Source organism: Manihot esculenta, chromosome 15 (genome assembly GCF_001659605.2).
Source record: "Manihot esculenta cultivar AM560-2 chromosome 15, M.esculenta_v8, whole genome shotgun sequence".
NCBI lineage: Eukaryota > Viridiplantae > Streptophyta > Magnoliopsida > Malpighiales > Euphorbiaceae > Manihot > Manihot esculenta.
This window is the reverse complement of record NC_035175.2, coordinates 7,634,650-7,656,969: the sequence shown is the minus strand read 5'-3', so window position 1 is coordinate 7,656,969 and position 22,320 is coordinate 7,634,650. Positions and strand designations below refer to the sequence as shown.

Genomic DNA, 22,320 nt, shown 5'->3' with positions numbered 1-22,320 from the left:
TCTACTCAATATAAAACTTCAATATAATAAAATAGATTGATTAAACATATGAATATTTTAATTGTGATTTTTTTAAAATAATTATTGATTTTATCAAAGTTTACAGACTTTGTAATTTTTTACTCTAACATAAAATGATATAATAGTAAATATATATAAAAAAAGAAAAAAGAAAAGAAGGACTCGTAACACAATGGAAGTGAATTCAGAAGGTTTTATATTATTTTTTAAAGTAAATCTACTAATTGTGTTAATAAAATTTTATTAAATAAAAATAGATATTATCTCAAACAGACAAACGATTATATCTAATAAATTTTTTAACTAAAATATGAACAGTCAGAATAGTATTACGACGAATTCATTTAGAAGGTTTCATATTTAACTCCTTAATTTATAGAAAATTTATATATTAATAAAAAATTAAAAATTTTATAATAATATGTTGGTTTTATTATATTTTAGATAAAATTTCATGGTAATACACCTAGGTGCCTGGTATAATTTCCCATCAATTTATTATTCCCTTATATCTTTGGAAAAAAAAAAAAAAACAAAGTAAAGATGGAGATGTAAGGGTTTTAGCTTGGGTAGGTTCTTAGAATTAACAGGTGCGTAAGAAGAAATTGTGTCCGAAAACGACATTGACCTACTTGTCGCATTGTTCATGGGGAGAACGACAGCCTACTGCCTCTATCTCTCTCTCTCTCTCTCTCTTTTTTTTTTATAATTTATTAATCAATTTTTATGTTATAAAAAAATTATTAATTAATCTCTTTATTTTAAAAAATATATTAAAAATAATTTTAATATTTTAAAAATTCTACTAATTAATCACCTTATTAATTTTAATCTTTAAATATTTTTCTTATTAATTTTAATCTTTAAATATTTTAAAAAAATATGAGTTAGATCTAATTAATAAAATTTTTAGATATTTAATTAATTATGGTGAGTCTTTTAAAACTATAAAAATTAAATAATAAAATATTTAACTATTTAAATTAATAAAATATTTAACTAATAAAATTTTAAAATATTAAAAATATTTTTAATATATTTTTAAAATAAAAAAATCAGCTAATTTAATTTTTTCAACATCATAGGTGATAAAATATTTTTTTTTTCTTTCTGAATTTAGAATGAAACCTCACTTCTCGTGATAAAACCAATTTAGTTGAATTTGATTTTTTATTAAAATCGATTTGATTTGATTTTTATAAATATTAAAATTTTGATTTTTAATTTATTCGATTCGGTTTTAAACTGAACCGACTGAATGTTGATTTTTAAATAGATCTAATTAATTATTTAATTATAAAAATTAAATAATAAAATATTTAATCATTTAAATTAATAAAATACTTAAAAAATTTTTTTTAATATATATATATTTTAAAGCAAAACTATAAATTATATTAATAAAATTTTATTAAACAAAGAGGAATATGATTTAAACAGAGAGACGATTATACTTAATAGATTCTCTAGTTAAAGTATGAGCAGTTAGAATAATATTACAACAAAACTATCTAACAGAAATATCATTCAAAATCAAACCTCTGCATAAGATAATTTGGTAAAAATACTTCTCATTCTTTATCATTTATCGAGTATAAATCATTAAAGTTTCTCGAACAAAGACGCGGAAAATAGTTTCTATGAAATAAGGCTCAAATAATGTTTCAAGTCTGTTATCGTCGTTGTAATTCCGAAAATCTATAATAACTAGTAAATTTTCATTCAACCTTTCATTTCGAAACAACCGAAATAATAAAATTTAAAAAATAAAAATAAACTAATTGAGTTTTTTCAGTATCATAAAGTGATAAAATATTTTTTTTTCTTTCTGAATTTAGAATGGAAACCTCACTGCTCACTAGCCATAAATAAATAAATAGATAAAAGAAATCCTCTTGTAATCCATTACCAAGCAGTCGAATATTTAAAACATAAACCATAGTTTGTTAACCTGTCCTCACCTCTAATAATTATAACGTCATTTTCACTCAATCTAAGTTAATGTATATAATTATATAATTAAACTTGCCAAAAATAATCATCATATTATCATTTCATTTTCATTTTCTATTCAACAAATTGTTAATTTTATACATATAATATAATATAATATGAAATTAAATTAAAATCTTTATAAGTTTCATATTTAAATTTAAATTAATAAGTTTATTTTTAATTAGAGTACTTACATTCTATAAAATAGGCCTATAGTTATTTTCAAATTAATTAATAAATTTTATTTTATCTTATCTTTTCTACTGGAATTCCACTCATATTGATTCATTAGCAAATTATTTTATAAACTTAATAAATTTTAATTTTTCAAATTATTCTTAATTATAAATATAATAAGAAGCTAATAAATAAATTATAAAAAAAGAAAAGTGATTTATAATTGAGAATAAATAAAAAATAATTCCTTTTTAGAATGGATTGATACTTTCTAAAAAAAATTATATTTTATATATAAAACCATACAATTTTTTATGTAGCATTGACAATTATCAATGAAAATTAATAATAAATAATTTTATTTAATAAATCTTAACAATTTCAATAATTATCAATGATAACATGTATAAATGATCGGCTCACTTTGCTTACAAGCCAACAACAGCTATTAGAAATTTTAAAAATGAATCAGATTTATCCAAAAAAATAAGAAAAATAAAAGCTGATCAAATTCTTAATTAAAAATATTATTGATGAACGAATATTAAATTCCTTCACAACAAAGAAAAAACACGTCTCAACTCCTTAGAATTATATGAACAATGGAAGAAGCCACGACCGAGACATCATGCACAGACGAGTTCATATCAGACAGCGGCGACGATTGGCCGGAGAATTCCTCTTCACAAGAAATGGCCTCAGTAGCAGCATCATCTGCACCATCTTGAGCAAACTTGTAGTCACCAGTGCGCAGAGCAGCAAGGGCCTGTGGGACATCTCCCTTAATAATCACACTGTAACGATCAGCACAATGTCTCAATCCTTGTAGCTCCTTTTGAGTGAGGCTACTGCTGCTGTGTTGAAGTAGGCGGTTGATGCGTTTAAGGGTATTTGTTGCCTTGGCTTCAATGGTTAAAACCATAATCATGGCTAGGCCATTGACGTCAGTGCTAGAGCTGTGAGGATTTGAGATAAGAGAATTCACACAGACTTCATAATAGGGTGTTTGCTTGCAGGTGTGGTTGATCAAGTTGCTTCCAAGAATGCTTGGGATTGCAGCATGAACAGGGAAGATGAAGAGTAAGAGCACTAGGAGAGTCTTCATTTTTTGTTGTTTTAAGGCGATGAAGAAAAATGGGTAGCTGTGTCTGTGGTGAGTTCTGATGGCTTTGTGTGTTGGGTTTGGAAGTGGTTTTGGTTTTATAGGGGAAAATGATATTCTTATTCAGATCTTTGAGGACGCAGTTGCTGATCAGACAAATGATAAGGTTCAATTTCATGGGCTTATTTGGTTTTTTATTTTTAACAAAGAATTTCCTGCATATTTTGCAATAGAAATGAAATTCTCTGACCAAATCCTTTTGTTTTCTTCAACTCTTTCCTTCAGGCTCGGCTTAGGGCAAGGATCACATAGGACTGAGAAGATATTTCATTATAATAGAATAATATTTTTATTAAATTTAGAATAATTTCTAATTAAAAAATGCAAGGGCTAAGTTAGTATTGATAATTTAAGTTTAGGCAAATATTTGAATTATTTTATCAATTAAATTAATTACTAAAATTAAAATTGATGTGAGAGTTTAAGGATTAAACAGATAAAATTAAAGGTTTAGCCAAATCTGAAAAGTCTTTAAAGGTTTTATTTTGGTTATGTAGCTTAAAAATAATTTTTATGTAAAAAAATAAAAAGTTTCGTCCTAATTTAATAAATTTAAATATGCAAGGATTGATCATCATTTGTTTTAGACAGCAAAGGATTCTAAAAATAATTTATTCCCATTTATTTAATTGTAAAAATTAATCAAATAAATGACGAATAATGCTGGTGAATATATTCATTAGTCATTAATAAATTTCAAATATAAATTTATATCAAATATAAAAATCATAAAACTTACATATAAATCAAAATACAAAAAAAAATATTCTTATATGTATTTATTTAAGTAATTTGGAACATTTAAAATTTTAATATGTGGATTCTATTGATCGGTTAAAAATAAAATTGAACAATTTATAAAAAAAAGAAAGAATGATGCGGGTAGCGTCTATAACTAAACATTTTAATGTTTGAGTCAATAATTTTTTTAAAAAAATATTAGTGTAATAAATTATTTTGAGTTTAAAATAAATGTATTAAAATACGTATTTTTTTATTTTTGTACATATCTATTTTTATACTGTAAAAAAATAGAGTTGATTATTAAATTTTTTAAAAATCCAATTAGTATTGAACGGTGAATAGAGGATCTCATATTTATAGGTATAGTAGAATCTATTAAATTATATTCGCTAATAGTAACTTTTCATAAACACTCAATCAGTTCGAAAAATGATGAATTTTAATAAAGAATCAAATACTACAATCTTTAGATTTTTTTTAAAAATAAATTGAATCTTGTATCAATCTATTAAATTCTTATTACAGGATTCTATTTTATACTCACGGTTTATAATTTATTTTAAGCGGTTATTATATTATATGATTAATTATATTTTAAATTGATTTAAAAAAATTATATTTTAAATAATTTTTTTAAATTTTAAATTAAATGTTAAAATTATATTGAACAGATATAAATATTCGAAGAATTTCACTAAAACATAAATCCAATTTAAGATAAGAATCTGGTTCACAATAATAAAACTTTTTTGTCGATTTTCTCATTGATTAATGATGCACAACATTCAATTTCTTGTTGATTGTGCTTTCAGATATCCACATCTAAATTCCTGTGCAGAAAATAAGTTGGTAAAATATGAATGAGTATTTTTTAGTAATCAAAATTCATTCTTTTCATACTAAATATCTATCAATAAAATATCAAATTCAATAAGAATGATATTTTTGAAGTGTGGATATTGGAGGGAGACAATCATCCTTAATGCTAGGGAACCAGTCTTGGAATTGGGGGGCAATCTTTGTTCTCCTTAATTGGTAAAAAGAGGTAGGGAATAGTGATGTTTGTCTTCCTTTTTTTTTTTTTTGTCTCTGGCTACAACTCATACATCAAAACTAATTGGCTACATAGATCAATTTAATTTAATTTAATTTAATTTAATTTAATTTTATATGAAATAAATTTAATTATGAAATTCAATATTTTATTTTATTTTATTTTTGAATGCATTAAATTTAATTAAAATATATAGAATAAAATATAAAATTTTTAAATAATAACAATTAAATTTATTTTTATATAAAATCAAACTTATTTAATAAATATTAGTTTCTTATTTTCATGTATGATATATTACGAACTCTCTTGTTAATTTTTATTGAAAGGTAAAATTTCATTTAAGAGTCAAAAAAGCAAAAGGGACATGACTCCACTTTTGCAGACTAGATTAGAAACTAATTGATGCAGCTAAATAATGGCTTACAGAGTTTGCTAATCTACAAACAAAAGATATCCAACTATTAGGTATCTGATTCAATAAAGATTTACATGCGGAGACTACAACATTGAAAAGGGAAAGGTTAAGATCGTTAGAAACAAGAGTTTGAGTCAGGAGTTGAGAGTCAATTTCGAAATTGATGTTTTGAAAATTTCTGTCTTTAATTCAGCTAAGAGTTTCTCGGAAGGAGACTGCTTCGGTGAGTTTCGAGTCCAAAGAGCATGGTATAAAACTGCAGCAAGCACGAAAAAGGGATCCATTCTCATCTCGAAGTATTCAGCATACTCCAATTTTGTGACCATGGGCAAGGACAGAGGCATTAGTGTTGCATTTAAGATTTATTTGCTAGCAGTAACAATTAAATCATGTTATGGACACCATGATTTTGTAACAACTGCCTTAATAATTTGCACATTCATCTCTAGGTGATGAGCTTTCCTACAAGGACATGTTTACGGAGGGATCGTTTGTGATTTCAGTTGTGGTTAAATGAAGAATAGTCTCTTGATAGTTTAGGAGCATAGCTTTGTCAATGAGTTCTGCAATTGATTAATCAATATTTGATATGATAGGAAGGGAGAAAAAAGGAGAAGAGTGATAGAAAAAGGAGAAGAGTGATAGAAAAAGTCAAAAGAGGACTTAAGAAACCTGATAGAGTACGAAAGGGAGAGGGCTAAACTTAGAATTAACTCTGTTGTTGATATTGAAAAATAACTGTCACCAGGGGCGGAGGGAGGGTACGGCAAGGGGGCACGTGCCGTACCGGCGACCGGAAAATGCTTTGAAGGGGGAGGAAGGTGCCGCAGCAGTGCAGTTGCAGCTGCAGCCGGTGGTGCCCTACCAAAGGGAAGCTTCTGACTCCGCCACTGACTGTCACCCTTTCTTTTGTTGATATTTCAAGTTAGCTTTTTTTGAGAAACGTGATATAATAATGTATTGTTAAATTTGTATTAAATTTAACTCACTTTAAATTAGTTTAAAGAAGAAAAAAATGCCTAAATCTCCTATAAAAGTTAACTTTTATAGTGAATTAGACCTTATCAAATTTAACATGGTATCAGAGTTTCTCGATTTAATATTAGACCTTCTATAAATATTAATCATATTTCTCCATTCAATATTAAACTTTCTATAAATATTTTACATTTCAGTATAATTCTGAATATGAGTGAATGTATTGAATTTTATATTAATTTGACATAGCAATAATATTTTCATATAACTATCATCTTAATTTTATTTTTCTTTTTTTATTTATTTTACTTTTAATTTTCACTTTGATTATCATTTTATCTCCCATTCAAATATATATATATATATATATATATATATATTTATATATGAGAGATTTTATTACTAAAATAAAAATAAATGCGAGAATGTTGATGACAGTGAGGCATGTTGTGAATATTTTAGGACAGAAATGGAAATGGATTGGGCAATCTTACAAAACAAGTCTGAAAATTAGGGGACACCCTTTGCTCACAAGATGTTTGGGAATGGGGATGCTTGTCTTCCCTTGACTACGACTTTGATACATATTGAATATATCTAATTATATAATATCCATTTTATATTGAAAAAATAAATTTATTATTATTAAAATAAAAATTCATATTAATTAATTAATTAATTGAATATGTAGTATTAATTTGGACAAAATATTTTTAATTTAATAATAATTGTATTTAAAATTAAATTTATAATATAGTCATTGTTTTCTTTATTTTTCATGTATGGATATTGCCAACCTTTTATTTTCTTTGATATTTTGGAAACAGCTGTCCTCCTCTACAAGAATCTTCTTGAATAATTGGCACTTGTTCTGTTCGCCATGAATTCTGCTTTTCATGCAATGATGATGGATGAAATCGAGGAAACTAACATGAAGGAGCAGAATTTTTGTTGGAAAAAATGTGCGCGTTTAATAAATACAATAATATTATATTGGAAAATTTATTTTTTAGTCCCTGAGATTTAACGTAATTAACACTTCTGTCCCTCTATTTTGGCGACCCAACACTTAAGTCCCTCACTTTCTCTTCCGTCCAAATTCGTAATCCTTCCGTCCATTTAAATCGTTTGGTCAAAGAGTCAAAGGTGAGATGTGATAATTTTTTCCAAAAATTCCCTTCTCTCCATGTGAAATTCCAGAAGAAGAAGAAGAAAGAAGAAGAAAGAAGAAGAAAGAAGAAGAAGAAGAAGAAGAAGAAGAAGAAGAAGAAAGAAGAAAGAAGAAAGAAGAAAAAGAAGAAGAAGAGGAAGAACTTGCAGAAGAAGGAAGAAGAAGAAGAAGTTGCAAAAAAAAGAAGAAGAAAGAAGAAAGAAGAAAGAAGAAAGAAGAAAGAAGAAGAAGAAGAAGAAGAAGAAAGAAGAAGAAAGAAGAAGAAGAAGAAAAAAGAAGAAGAAGAAGAAGTTGCAGAAAGGGGAAGAAGAAGAAGAAGAAGAAGAGGGTTAATTTTGTCAATTTACGTGTCCCAAACGGCTATTTTGGATGGAAGGACTACGAAATTGGACAGAAAAGAAAGTGAGGGACTTAAGTGTTGGGTTGCCAAAATAGAGGGACAGAAGTGTTAATTACGTTAAACCTCAGGGACTACAAAATAATTTTCCCTATTATATTTTTTTAAATTCGATTAGAGTTTAAATTTAAAATTTTTATATTTTAAAAACGAGTTAAATATTAATAAGTAAAATTAATTGGTATAATATTATATTTTTTATTTAGGAAAAGAAAATTCACTTTCTCTTTCCATCAATTATTCAGCCTATAATCTTTACAAAATTACAACACAAAAATAATAATTATTTTTTTTATAAAAAATAAATATAGATTCGGACAAAGAAAACAGATAAAATGGGGCAGGACATAAATAAATAAATGCAGGTTTTTCCCTTTTGCGGTGAAACATACCTCTCTTACATTCCAACCGGAAACAGCATAGTTGGTCTCCTTCATTAGGACAGCACTCAGGACTTGCCACGTTTACAACAATATTCATCGGCCGCAAGAAATATCCGAGTCTCCACATTTTAGTTTTGCTCTTAATTTTAGTTTATATACTTAAATATGCTATTTATATATTTTTATTCATATAAATATAACACTTGATAATAATAAAATTAAAATAATATATATATATTTTACATAATTATTAAAAAAATAATAACTCTATTTTTATATACTCCCACCATTTTATAATTTTTATACATATTTTTTAATTATTTTAAAATTATTGTTCATTTTTTATATTATAATATTATTTTCATTTCAATAAAATTTAATAAATTTAAAATAGTTAATAAAAAAATTATATTTCATATAAAAAATTAAAATAAATAAAAATTATGAGATGAAAAGAATAATATATAAATTGATTATTATAATTTTATTTAATATTTAATAAAAGTGAATATATTTAAAATGAGTGTAATTGAAAAATTAATAAAAAATTATATTTATTAAGATGTGTTAAAAAATAAAGTGAAAAAAATTATGGGATGATGAAAATATTTATCATAATTAAAAATAATTTTTTATTTAAAATAAAAATATACTTATTATTAAAATTTGAACATTATTATTTTAATTTTTAAAAGAAAATTCAATTTTACTCTTAAAAAAAATTATTGTTTTAATTAAAATCATAAATAAAAATTAAGAATCTAGCCCAATGCAACTCAAACTAAAAAAATCTTCATTTTTGTTGGCTAACTGACAACACTCATTTCTATTGATTAAAATAATGAATCCAACAAATTGTAATGTTGTCCCACTGAGATCAACTGTGACGGTCGGCAATGTGGCATTAGCTAGGGGAGATAGGGATGAGAGGCGAGAAGAGGATGGATACGGAGGCCGGCATGGGGGTGGAAGGTCTTGCTCGAGTGGGTCAGGTTGGCGGAAGACGGAAGTTCATGGCGGAGGAAGGAGGTTGGTGATGCTGCAGGTTGCAGTGATTTTGGGTATACTTAACATGGATTTTTTAAAACGGAAATTGTGATTTGTTGCTCTTGGGTTCGATGATGTTATATCACTCTCAGATTTTTATTTTCCCTGTTTTTCTACTAGAATTGGGGTATTAAAGTATTTGGAAAGGAAAGGGGAAAGGAATCAAACTCTAATTTAGAATATCACAATTTATTTGGATTTAATCAGAATATGTGGATTAAAATTTAATAAATTTTTATAATTAATTTAAATAAAAAATTAATGTTTGGATTCAAAAAAGTTAATTTATTTAAATAAAATTTTAAAATATATTACATGTATTAAAAGTAAAGGAACAAAATTAGGGTTTTTTTTTAAAAAAAAAGAATGACTCATTTTATTTTCTTATATTTTTAATTTTTAAAATTTTTCCTTAAACCCTCGTGTCGGATGCTCAGGTGGTGAGGTGGCATCATCTGATCCTCTTGTCTTTCTTGCAAAAATCTCGTACCAATTGGTTTTCTTCTTCATATAAAATAATATTTTGGATTTTCTCACGGTTTTAGAAACAGATAGTGAGGTTTTAGTCAAGATTTTTACAGATTTGGATAAATGAATGATTATAAGAAGATGATATATTGTGGGTTATTTTTATCTTTCATTTGATGCAGAGAAAAGGGCACTGAAGAGCTTTTGCAGGGATTTTGGAATCTAGGAGTAGAAAGACAGGATCTTGATCAATTTCTTGTTTTTTATTTGGGTTTTTTCCCTAAAATTTGTGGAAATTGTAGAAAAAGACACGGAGAAGATGAAGATTCAATGCAGCGTGTGTGAGGCGGCTGAGGCGAATGTGCTATGCTGCGCTGATGAGGCTGCGTTGTGCTGGGCGTGCGATGAGAAGGTTCATGAGGCCAACAAGCTAGCAAGCAAGCACCAGAGAGTTCCTCTCTCTGGCTCTTCCCCTCAAATCCCTAAATGCGACATTTGCCAGGCATTGCTCTATCCTACTCAATTTTTTTTTTTTGCCATTATGATTCTTGATGGAAGCTCAGAAGATATAGTTCTGTCCTGTTGTAATGAAAACCAGAGACGATATGTATAATCTTGCTTCGGCTGATCAGTGAGAAATTTTAGAGTTTGAACAAACCTAGCTAGCTTGGATTGTGCAATTTGCTCCATTAGTATGCATTTTTCTTTTTGTGAACAACCCTGTAAGTAGGGTTCTTAAAATCTTTTCTTTTCTGCTTATTTCTTTTCCAAGTATTTGCACTGGTATTACTTATTGTCAATTGTGATATTGAACTACAATCATCACAAGAGTTAATGGTTGGTTTGTCTATAAAAGTAAAGAAAGGGTCATTATTTTCTATGTTTAGCCATTGTAGAACAGTCTGGCTATTGCGTTTTCATGTTTGTAGTTTATTTGTTTCATATCTGCTCTGTGTAGAGCCTGATAGATATAACACCTTTTCTTGGACCCCAGCGAAAGCTTGGCCTCCTAGGCTGAGTAGTTATTTGACTTGTCATACTAGGCTTAAGTTTAGATCTTGGATGCTTTCATCATATTAACTAAGTTTTAGCTCAACCTAGAATTTGATTTGAAGTTGTCCATGCTTCAGTCTCTCAATGGATCCTAGATATATGAGACATATACTTTGGCTCTTCAAGAATCTTGAGCTTTGGGTTTGAATAGCTTTTGACACTGCCAATTCTTGTCCACTTTATCCTGACAAATAAAGCAAAGCCTAGCAGTAAATGAAGTTTTTTTTTTCCTGATTTTTCTTCGAGGGAGGTTAACAGAGTCAACGTACGCATTTCTTGTTATGCTACTTCCACATGTTTCTTGGGGTTTTTTTCTACTTTACATGTGATGGCATGGTATGAGATACCGATTTTGGAGATGATTAAAATAAGATGACATTCATATTTCTGCATTTCTGTCACCTAAGAGAAATTATGTTTGCTTTTTCCTGGCCACTTGGAGGTAAAATAAGAGGATGATTTTTTAAGTAAGTTGAGGCTTTCTAAACTTTTCACTTTTTCAACTACCAAATTTAGTAGGTTGGGGAGGTTCTAATATCTTACTTTCCATTATTTTTCCTAACTTTACTTTATAAAACCTCCATTCATTCCATCCTAAAACACTGAACTGGCTAGCTAGATGAATGTGAAGAACCATGCCTTGTAAGTGCAATCATGAGCACAGTACATTCCCTTAGAGATATTGTTGCTTGATGATCTGTTTGGAAGAATCTTAAGTTTTTTCATCTGTGATGTATTGAACTTTCTCTTCGTGAATTAACAAGTGAATGATGCAAATCACTCATTTGATACAGGAGACAGCTGGCTTTTTCTTTTGTCTAGAAGATAGAGCATTACTCTGCAGAAAATGTGATGTTGCTGTTCACACAGCAAATGCCTATGTGGCTGCTCATCAGAGATTTCTCTTAACTGGCGTAAAAGTTGGTCTAGAACCTACCGACCAAAACCATGGTGCATCCTCTTCTTCGGGGAAGTCACCTTCGGGTGAAAAAACCTCTGAAACAAAATCCCATTCTGTTTCTAGGAGAGGAACTCCAATGCCATCAGCTAGTCCATGCAATGAAGTTTTGCCTGCACAGGCTGGTGGACAAGAGTTTGAACCTGCTAAAGTATCATTTTCTGGGGGTTCTGCAGCTGGAGGCCTCCCACAGTGGCAGATAGATGAATTTCTTGGATTAACCGACTTTAGTCAGAACTATAGCTACATGGATAATGGATCATCTAAGGTATGCATTTAGATATGCAGTGAGGCCACCATATTATATTGGTATTGCCAGGCCTCTAATTTGGTCTCGGTGCTGCTCATTGCAAATTAGTTGCTCTCTTCACATCTTTCTGATGAATACTAATAGCAAACAATGACATTTTCCCCTACTTCTGTTAAGACTAGTTTGCAAGTTAGAATTAACATGCTTCTGAGGTTCACGCAGACCATGATTAACAATGCTTTCTCTTGAACAATGTTTGTCAGGCTGATAGCGGCAAGCGGGGTGACTCTGACAGCTCTGCAATCTTAAGGACAGCTGAGGAAGAAGTAGATGATGATGAGTGCCTGGGTCAGGTGCCAGACAGCTCTTGGGCAGTGCCACAAATTCCTTCCCCGCCTACAGCCTCGGGGCTATATTGGCCAAGACGTGTTCAGAATCTATCCGATAATGGAGATTTTGTGCCTGATATAGGTTGCTCGACTGACTGTGAGCGGCATGGTAGTGTCATGAAACGGCAGCGGCTCTGAGACTCCTCTTCAAGCTTCATACTCAACTCGGTTGACCGCATTTTCTTTGATTGCAAGGCTATTGCTTCTAAATTTTATGTGTTGCTTGGCCACGCTTCTGCTACTCGAGTCTTTAAGATGAAAAGGTAGCTCTAGCTTCTCTGTCAGATTAGATGGTTGAAATGCTAGTTTAATCAGTCGATAATTTATGTGAGATAAATTTGAATTCTCTATGAACAAGTAATTTGTTGAAAAAAAAAAGATGAAAAATCAATCTGATTGTTTCCTGGAGTTTCTTATATTATGTTATAATATAATGTATGTTTCTTGAAATATATAAAAATAATTTCAGTAAACATGCGTGGGGTGTATTGTATTTTACAAATTTCCTAGAGTATTTGGTAACTATAATGTATGTGCCTCAACTAATGATGAGGATCTTATATAAGCTATTTTTGCCAACTGATGGTTTTGCTGGCTTTTGGAGTTTTTTTTTTTAAATAATTTTATACTTTGTGATTTTTCAATTTAATAAAAAATATTAATATGTAATTTTACTTGATTAATTAATTAGCTCGGGTCTTGCTTTTCTTGTTGAGTCGCTATTAGGCTTGCTTGCTTTCTAGAGTATATTAAATGCAATTTAATGGAGAGAGTGAGAAAGATGATGATGATGTTCCTGTTAAGTTTTTTCTAATCAGTCAAAGATGATGATGATTCAATGCCAGATTGCCATGTTGTATTAAATAATCACTTTTTCCTTTTCTTTAATTCAGTAACAGGAACATGGAACAATTCCTTTCCTCTTGTCTGCTTATTCCTTCTATTTCAGTTCTTTATTTTATTGGATGAAAAATATTTTTTCAATTAATTATTATTTTCTGTCTTTCATTAATCTTTAAGCAATAGAACCAAAAAGTGAGTGTGACTATTTTTTTTTTCTTTCTGAAACGAAGCCAAACAATACCATTTTTCTCTTACCATCTGTTTTTCCAGCTATAGATAGCATACCACTCTAATTAATTCATGAGCATTCATGATTAAGCATTTACAAGTTTTCTTCTACTATGGTTTAGACGAAGATGGATGAGTCTACCCAGGACTGGGAGATACCCAATTAATCATGGGAAAATGCCCCTTGGCTGTAATTGTTAATAGTTTTCAGTTTATAACAGAAAAATCATCATTTTATTTAAAAAAAAAAAAGCTTCATTACTCGAATAAGAAAAAAAAAATTCCGCTCACGAATTATCAGCTTAGTACGCTTAACTAAGATTGTACAACAGAGGGCTAATACCATGGATATACATACAATGGGGGCTAATGTCCCAAGCTCAGAATTAGAAGAATGAACCAACTCTTGAACTCTTTGTTTTACTTGCTCAGTTCATCCAACTTGGCGGAACACGTTCCGACGACACAGGAGGCAATGCGCGAACATTAATATCAACAGGAAGCAGGCGATACTGAATGTCGAGCTCCTTGAAGATTTTAACCATCTCTTCAAGCAACAGGGATCTTCTTGAAAACCTCTCTCCCATGTCTTGGTGGTTCATTCTATGGGTTAACCATACCGCGATTCGCACCCTGTTCAAGTCTTCAGCATCCTTGAATATGATCATGGGTGAAGGATACCAGTGTTCCTTTTTGTTCTCCACATAACTGCAGTAGACAATGCAATATAACTATCAGAATATTTGATCAACTCAAAGACCCAATACGATGAAGTATTCCTATAAAAAAGGGCGTAATTTGATTGCTTATGAAACCAAAATAACCATCCCATCAACCAAGAAAGCATGGCAATTGTTATTTCTTTTTTTTTTTTTCAAGTTTTCTATTATGCTTGTGATCGTATATATCTGACCATGTATATGCATCTCCTGTTTTATCATCTATGACCAATAGTTGAAGATTGAGTAAGCTCACCAACACATGAAATTCTGATAAAAATATCATCTACGCCATCAAAAAATCTTGAAGCATTCTTAAGGCAATAGTATAGAGATTTAAGATACTCCAACGTAAATCATTTTGTAGAGCTATTTTAGTTTCAACAGGTATAAAATTGCATAAGGTCCATATACTCCCTCTGACCAATAAGCAGCACAAAAGTAATGGCACCGAAAGGAGAGGCAAAAAACAATGAAGTTTCATCTGTGCTTACCTAGTTATCCGTTGCTTAATGACAGCAATCTTTTCAGCTGGTGTAGCAATGTGAATGAAGAACTCAACAGCATCTCCCATGTCAGGACTACGATAGTAGTTACTGATGGCTTTGGTAGCAAGAACACTGTTTGGAATTATAATCTTCTGGTTGTCATATCTTAGAAAAACAGTAGTTAATATGTTCATCTCTTCTACTACCATCTGAAATTTATGAAAAACAAATTAGGATATCATATATAAACAGACGAAAAATTCTATGGTAGAGAAAGTACAAAACTACAGAAGCACAGTTCATATATTTTTCTTAAACGCACCTGAACTCCATCAATTTCACAGCGGTCACCCACATCGAAGGGGTGAATCACAAACAAGAAGATAATAGCTTCAAATACGGTTTTGCAAGTGTTTCCAAATATAAATGCCACAAGGAGGAGTTGGGAGCTTATAAAGACAAGAAATTTGCTCGTAGCAATTCCTAGTATAAGGAGCCAAATTATAGCTATAAGAATCCCAACCAAAACGTTCACCATTCGATGCAGCTTGTTCACAGCTGTTTTTGTATCATTTAAGGTCAAAGCAAGTGCTCTCCTTTCTCTGAAAGCATTAACCTGCAGTAATCAAGTTACCATATTAAAATTATTGTAAACTATAACATATGCTCAAGTAGGCATTACATATATCAAAATCTTAGAAGTTACAATATTACATTGATAGAACAGAGACCCAAATGTTTTTTGACGAGAAAAAAAAAAGTGAAGCATCAAAATAACAAAAAAAATTAAGTCAACAAAAAGAAGGTTTCCTTTTCACATGTTTTTGCAAAAGGTAAAAGAAAAAAAGAACAGAAAAAGGAAACAGAGAGATTTTCATTTATTATTATTATTTTTTTTACACAAGGGGGGGTGGTTGGCATCCCAAGTACACAAGACTTCCCTGCTTTGTGAGGGGCAAGTGAGCGTTTATATTAGGCAGCTCTTCTACCATTGGCAATTACCATAACTCATGACTTTCCTGTCACAAAGCCTTTAGTCAATTAAGTCCTTTTTCCAATATGGTTCCGAGGTGACTAATTTTAATGGTTGCAAGCAGCCTATTCAGCCTGAGGATAATGTCCATTGATTGGTGTTCTTTCCATGTATACTTCTACATTTTGAAGTGACCTTTCATGAGGCAATGAGTTTATATGTAGCTGCCTTTTTGGGGGAAGCTGCCTTATTAATTAATATACTCTATCAAAAGTCCATACAAATTTGAATATGAATAACATTTTCAAGTAACAAAATAAAAACCCACCAGTAAAGGCCTATCCTTTAAGTTGTATACTTCTTTATTTATGATAACAATTATCTTGATTCTTCTGCTAATATCTAAGCATCCCCAACTAGATTGAATAAGCGAGATGGATTCTTTTCACCATTTAGCTTTGTTAGACACCAAGCCTGCATATCTAAGCCTGTAAACCCTTTGATACCTCTTCCCTCCGCATAACTTAGATACCCCCCTCTCCTACCAACTAGTCACACTTCCTTGCTGAAGAATTAGCTACTTTACGTTGGACATGACCAAACTATCTTAAATATTTTTCTCATTTTATCTCAACAAGTGGAACATGCCATTCTCTAAGAGATGCGATATTTCTAATCTTATCCATTACCGTGCTGACATACGGTCCATTTTAACATCCACATTTCTACTACCCCCATTTTGTACCTTAGATGCCCAAAATTCAGTCCCGTATAACATAGCTGGTCTAATCGAAGTAAGTTTTCTATCCAACACAAACAACAGTAACTTATAACTGACCCAAATTAATAATTTTCAGGCCAATCACATCAATTTGAACTTGAAAACAAGCAAGAAGATTCAAGTACAAGTTTACTCATATTTTGATATTTGTAATAAAAAAAAAAGGTAAAAATAATTGTGAAACCTGGAAAGTTGAACGCTATTCTTACCACCCAATTCTTCAAACATGACTTGCTAATTTTCTTGCTTTCAGATGCTTCTTCAAAAAGACTCATAGCCTTTAAAGCCTCATCTTCCTGCATGAAACGCATTATATCCTCCAGGAAGATATACCTTCATAGAAGAACAAGAACAGAAACTCATTACAAGAAGAAAATAATGATGGGAGTAAATCACTACACAGTCAATCAACTAAAACATGTAATAAACCATACAATGAAAACATGATTAAGAAGAAAAACACAGATTGATTAAAGCTGATTTCACAACTGTCATCTTGAACACAATAAAAAGTCCACTTCAATAGTTCACATCTTTGCCAACCCTCATTCTAAAAGATGTACCACAATCAGCAAAAAAATTGTCGATATATTTTCTACTAAAATTGGAAAAAATGATAAATTTACTGCAACATGCAAGTTCAAAACAGGAATAGTAATTTACAACTGTCATACCAGATATCAGCAATTAAATAAAAATGAATTGAAGAAGAAAAAAGGCACAACAAGCAATACCTAACAAAGTATAGATATCAGTTGCACCCTGCATACCAGAGTACAGATGATAAAATAGACCACAATCAGTTTAACCAAATGAATATTAGATCATAAACATAAAGATGGGAATTGCACAGTGCACAATATTAAAATATAAGTAAAAATAATATATGGAATGGGAATTTAAAACCTACCTGGACCCGGGCTTCGCCACATTCTGGAAAATTTTCCTTGCTGCAGCTTTGGCTTCATATTCACTTCTGATCTTTGTAGCAGACTCATCATCATCGTGACTAGTATCTTGTATCTGTTCATCCAGTGTGGACAGAGTACCATATCGAATTATGTTCATCAGCCTCTTCATATTCCAAGCAGAAACATTCTTAGGGTTCAATTTGTGCAAGTGATCAATTGTTATCCCTTCTTCTTCTTCATTGACCTTCTTAGAAAAAGTACGAGAAATCCTGGGGGTACCAATTCGAGGGCTTTTCTGTGTCCTGCCACTTCCTATCACTTTTGCAGCCTGAGCCTGAGGTGATGGATATGTAGTTGCCTTCAGGCTAGCAGGCATAGTAGCACCTGCATTCTGTAACTTCTGTATCTCAGCTGCAATTCTCTCTTCCTCTTCCTCATTCTTTTTTATTTCAATCAACGGAGGACCAGAAAGTGTTTCAATCACATATTGATTAAAAAGGGACTCCTGAATCCGATCAAAGTAAGTACTGACATGAAAAGAAGATGCAAGCACCTTAACCACAAGAGTTTTCACGAGCCATAACAATGTACCCACCACTAAACATACCAAAATCTTGGTCACATATCTAAGAGTTTTACTCTTAGTTTTCCTTTCAACTCTCTTGTCAAACAAACAATGCCAAGCAATCAAAACAAGCCCCAACCATAAGCAATTCTGAACAGCCTTCTTGATACCGTAGACAAAATACAAAACCCTCTTCCGCAAAAGAAAATTCCTCTCAATGAAGAACACAATGATCCTTATAACCCACCCAGAAACTAATCTGCCACATATTAACACCAAAACGAACACTTCCCATTTCCATAAGCTAAGTGTCCACAGACTTTTATTCCTCAAATATGGAATAACAAGACTACAAACTAGAGCAGCAATGATTAAAATCAAACTCACCCATTGAAGAAGAGTCCAAATATCAAGTCTATCTTTCTTGTACTCTTCAGGTAAATCCTCCTCTAATAAAGGGTCATCGTCCTCATCATCAATCACACTACTTTTCACTATAAATCCGGACTTCAATTGGCCCGATCTTCCCACCACTCTCCCTGATTTTTCCGGAGGCTGTGGCGGTAGGTCCATCAATCTCGACTTTGTCCTGTCCTTCAACAAGTGCGATTTCCTCTTAAACGACGAGTTATTGGATAACGTCCGCTCGTTTCTAGAACTACACTTCAAAATCTCCCCATCACCACCACCAGCACTAGCACTATCAGTACTCTTCTTGCTCGGCGAATCTTTATGTTGGTACCTCCTCCGCACTGACTCATTAGAACCAGGAGGATTCGGGTCGAAGGAGACGTGGTTCACGGTGGTGGGAGACTCTGACACTGGTGTCAAGTTTCGATGAATCTGGACTGCGTCGTTTTGAAGCTCGGCCATCTCCAAATCCATATCCAAGCAAAACTCACCTGAAGCTTTTTGTTTGTGCAAAAACTGACCTATTAGCTTCGAGGGTGGATCCTCCATGGACGATGATGCAGCTGCACTATCACTAGCAGTAGCTTTACCTTGAGAGAAATCAAACCCAAAATTTTCGCCCCCGTTGTCTGGTATCTTTTTGTCTTTCTCTTTCCCACCCCAAAAATCATAGCTGGATTCCCTCCAAATCTTCCCTGCGTTAGTGGGCTCGACGTTTCTAGTGTTGTTGGGATCACCTTCCCCGTCCATTTTGAGAACAACCTCTCTACGTTCAGTGGAGTTAGCGGCCATGGAGGTGCACTTCTTTCCCTCCTTAAAAGACAATGGTCAGTGGGTGGTTGTGAGGAACTGTACTACTCAGTGAAGAAGAAGATGATGAAAGCCGGTCTAGAACAGCTGGGGTAAACTTTATTCGTCGGAATGCGGACTTATGAAGGTGGCCGTTTGGAGTGTGGGAAAATGGGAAAGAAAATCTGAGTGTTGATTTAATTTATGTGAGAAATTATTTTAGAGGGAAAATTTGGAGGACGCGTGTAGTGTGAGTGAGATTAAAAAAGGGAGTAGTTTTTTCTTTTCGACTTTGAACCCAAGACTCGAAATTTTCCAATATGAAACACTACAGGTGGCGCTAAGTTTCAATAGCGACAGCGAAAGCTGAATGTGGCGATCAAATTATTTTTATGCCTTTGGATCTTCAAATGCAACCAGCCGTGGCCACCGCCAAACCAACTCTGATCATCCAATCTCCCCTGAATTATTTTTATATTATTAACTAAATTGAATTCAAAATCTTAAAATTTTAAAATTATTATTGATTTTTAATTTTATTTTTTTAATCATTGTCGTTTATTCATTGTTAAACATGTTCATGTGAGGGCTAATGATTTATATAAAATTAATATTGATGATTGATTAAGTGTTTTAAGAATGTTAATTAAGCAGTTGGAGGTATAAAATTAGTAAATACAAATAATGGAAATTCATTATAATTATTGGAAAACTTGGAAGGATATAATTTATAATTTCATACTTAATTAGTGTACAAGAGAAACCATAATTGGACACGGGATCTGTAAGGATGCATGGAAAAAGCGTAGACGTAATGCATAATTGGACAGGAGGGGGCGTGTGGATGGTCCCCGATTAGGCGATTACGGACAGAAAAAAGTATTCCAACTGCACACGGGATCTGGCACCTGCACCACAGCTGATGCTAATTGGCGAATGCGTGCTCATGGCCATACCTTTGGCCAGCTGCAACCAAACATTCGCCGGTTACTACGCCATACGCGTAGAATCTATTTTTTTTTAATATCGACCAAACTTTTGAAAAAAATTGTTTTGGTGAAATAGGTGGTGGGGGTTTTATGTCAAATAGGTGATGGGCATAGTTGTATTTTTTCCTTTTTCTTTTTCTCGATGGTTCGTTATGAGTGAAGCGGCCGGACGACGTGAAAACGGACATAATAATGACAAACTAGAAAGATAAGCAATTTGATGGCCCATTTGAATTTTTTATTTTTCTCAACTTATTATTTATATAAATCACATATATACATTATTTTTTTACAAGTTTTATTCGTCATGTCTCAGATCCAATCGTTTTTATTATTTTTTTTAAGAAATTATTTTTTTTACTTTACAACTAAAATATATTTTTCCTTTCGATAAAATGATCAATTATTCTTGATATTTACTTTATTGATTAATTATTTTAACACTTTTATATTGCCCAAAAGTTCAATTTATCTATTGGAATTCATTTATCTAACTAATAAATAATATGTTCAAAATTACTACATGTTAAACTTAATAATTTAATTTTTGTATTTCCGTTTCATCACTTACCATTTAATTTTTGAAATTTTGGTCTAACTCGCATATGAAAATTAATTTACTTTTACATTTTTGTTTTATTTTGTGCAAAAAACAGGGGACGCTTTCTCGAAGATTTGCTAAAATCACGGGGTTTGGCGCTGTGAAAAAGGAACGGAACAATGACAAACATGAAAGCTCATGGAAATGTGAACGTCTATTTTCACCTTTTAATAAATACTGTTCTTAAATAAAAAGCTTTTGTTTTAATTTTCCGTTATAATTATTCCCAACGCCTCTATTATTATATAAAAACTTTGAAGACCAATTAATCTAAATAATTTAAATGTTTTGGTTAATTTATATTTATTTTTAATTTTTAATAATTAAATAAAATCTTTAAAATTTATTACAATTTTATGTATAAATTTAAACTAATTTTAATTAAAATATGATATTGTCATCTTATCATTTTATTTCATATTTTATTATATTTTAATTTATATTTTTTATTTATGGACTAAATTAATTTAAATATTTTTATAAATTCATGTATATATTTTAATATTTTTAATTTATTTGATAAAATAATCTAAAATTTTTTAAAAATTAATATTTTAATATTGAATTATTGTGAAATAATTTTCAAGGCATTTTTAGTTAAAATATCAATGAAAAATAAAAAATTAAATTGGTGAGTGATATTTTTATAGATTTGACAAAAAAGATAAAATGATAATGAAAATAAAAATAATGAATAAAAAAATTAATTTAAACAAAAATACAAGAGGTAAATAATTATTTATTTTTTAAAATTAATTTCACTTATTTATTACTATTTTTTATACTCTTACTTTATTTATTTAGATCCTATCATTTCTCTTACAGCTAAAACTGCTAAGAAAATTATTGTCCAATTTGATTTTTATTCATATGTTAATGTCTTGTTCAAGAATTCAATCGTTAATTTTTTGTGCATTTGATAATTGTATTTTAATATAAATATAAATTTATAAAAATATTTAATTTATTTTATCAAATAAATAAAAATATTGAAATATAAATGTGAAATTATTAAAAAAAATTTAATTATTTTATTAAAAAATTAAAAATATAATTAATTTAGTAATAGTAAAATAAAAGTGTAATATTTTAAATTCTAATTAAAATTGATTTAAACTCATGAATAAAATCTTAAAAGTTTAATTTAATTATTCAAAATTAAAAATTGAAGATACATCATGTGAATTTACTAAAATGTTCGAATTATTTAGATTAATAAATTTAATAGAAAAAATCATGTGGATCACATATAATATTTTTAGATTTTTATTAAAATTAATTTAAACTCATTCATAAAATCGTAACTTTGCACAGTACTGTTAAACAATAAATTATTAGATTTGCACTAAGGAATTGC

At 30.3% G+C, this 22,320-nt stretch overlaps 3 protein-coding genes across 3 annotated transcripts; 1 reads left to right on the top strand and 2 right to left on the bottom strand.

Annotated features, from left to right (window-relative positions):
* Positions 1 to 2,766: 2,766 nt before the first annotated feature.
* LOC110601377 (cell wall / vacuolar inhibitor of fructosidase 1) lies at positions 2,767 to 3,318 on the bottom strand. The gene has a single exon (XM_021738490.1). It carries the CDS (start codon positions 3,296 to 3,298, stop codon positions 2,771 to 2,773), a length of 528 nt encoding a protein of 175 aa, XP_021594182.1. The 5' UTR covers positions 3,299 to 3,318; the 3' UTR covers positions 2,767 to 2,770.
* A 6,670-nt stretch (positions 3,319 to 9,988) lies between these two features.
* LOC110601068 (B-box zinc finger protein 22) lies at positions 9,989 to 13,081 on the top strand. Its single transcript, XM_021738069.2, has 3 exons — positions 9,989 to 10,517; positions 11,863 to 12,294; positions 12,540 to 13,081. Exons 1-3 carry the CDS (start codon positions 10,335 to 10,337, stop codon positions 12,801 to 12,803), a joined length of 879 nt encoding a protein of 292 aa, XP_021593761.1. The 5' UTR covers positions 9,989 to 10,334; the 3' UTR covers positions 12,804 to 13,081.
* Positions 13,082 to 14,006: 925 nt separating this feature from the next.
* LOC110600882 (mechanosensitive ion channel protein 6) lies at positions 14,007 to 19,727 on the bottom strand. Its single transcript, XM_021737792.2, has 5 exons — positions 17,608 to 19,727; positions 16,907 to 17,030; positions 15,266 to 15,559; positions 14,950 to 15,152; positions 14,007 to 14,444 (listed from the first exon to the last, which is right to left on the bottom strand). Exons 1-5 carry the CDS (start codon positions 19,374 to 19,376, stop codon positions 14,165 to 14,167), a joined length of 2,670 nt encoding a protein of 889 aa, XP_021593484.1. The 5' UTR covers positions 19,377 to 19,727; the 3' UTR covers positions 14,007 to 14,164.
* Positions 19,728 to 22,320: the final 2,593 nt, after the last annotated feature.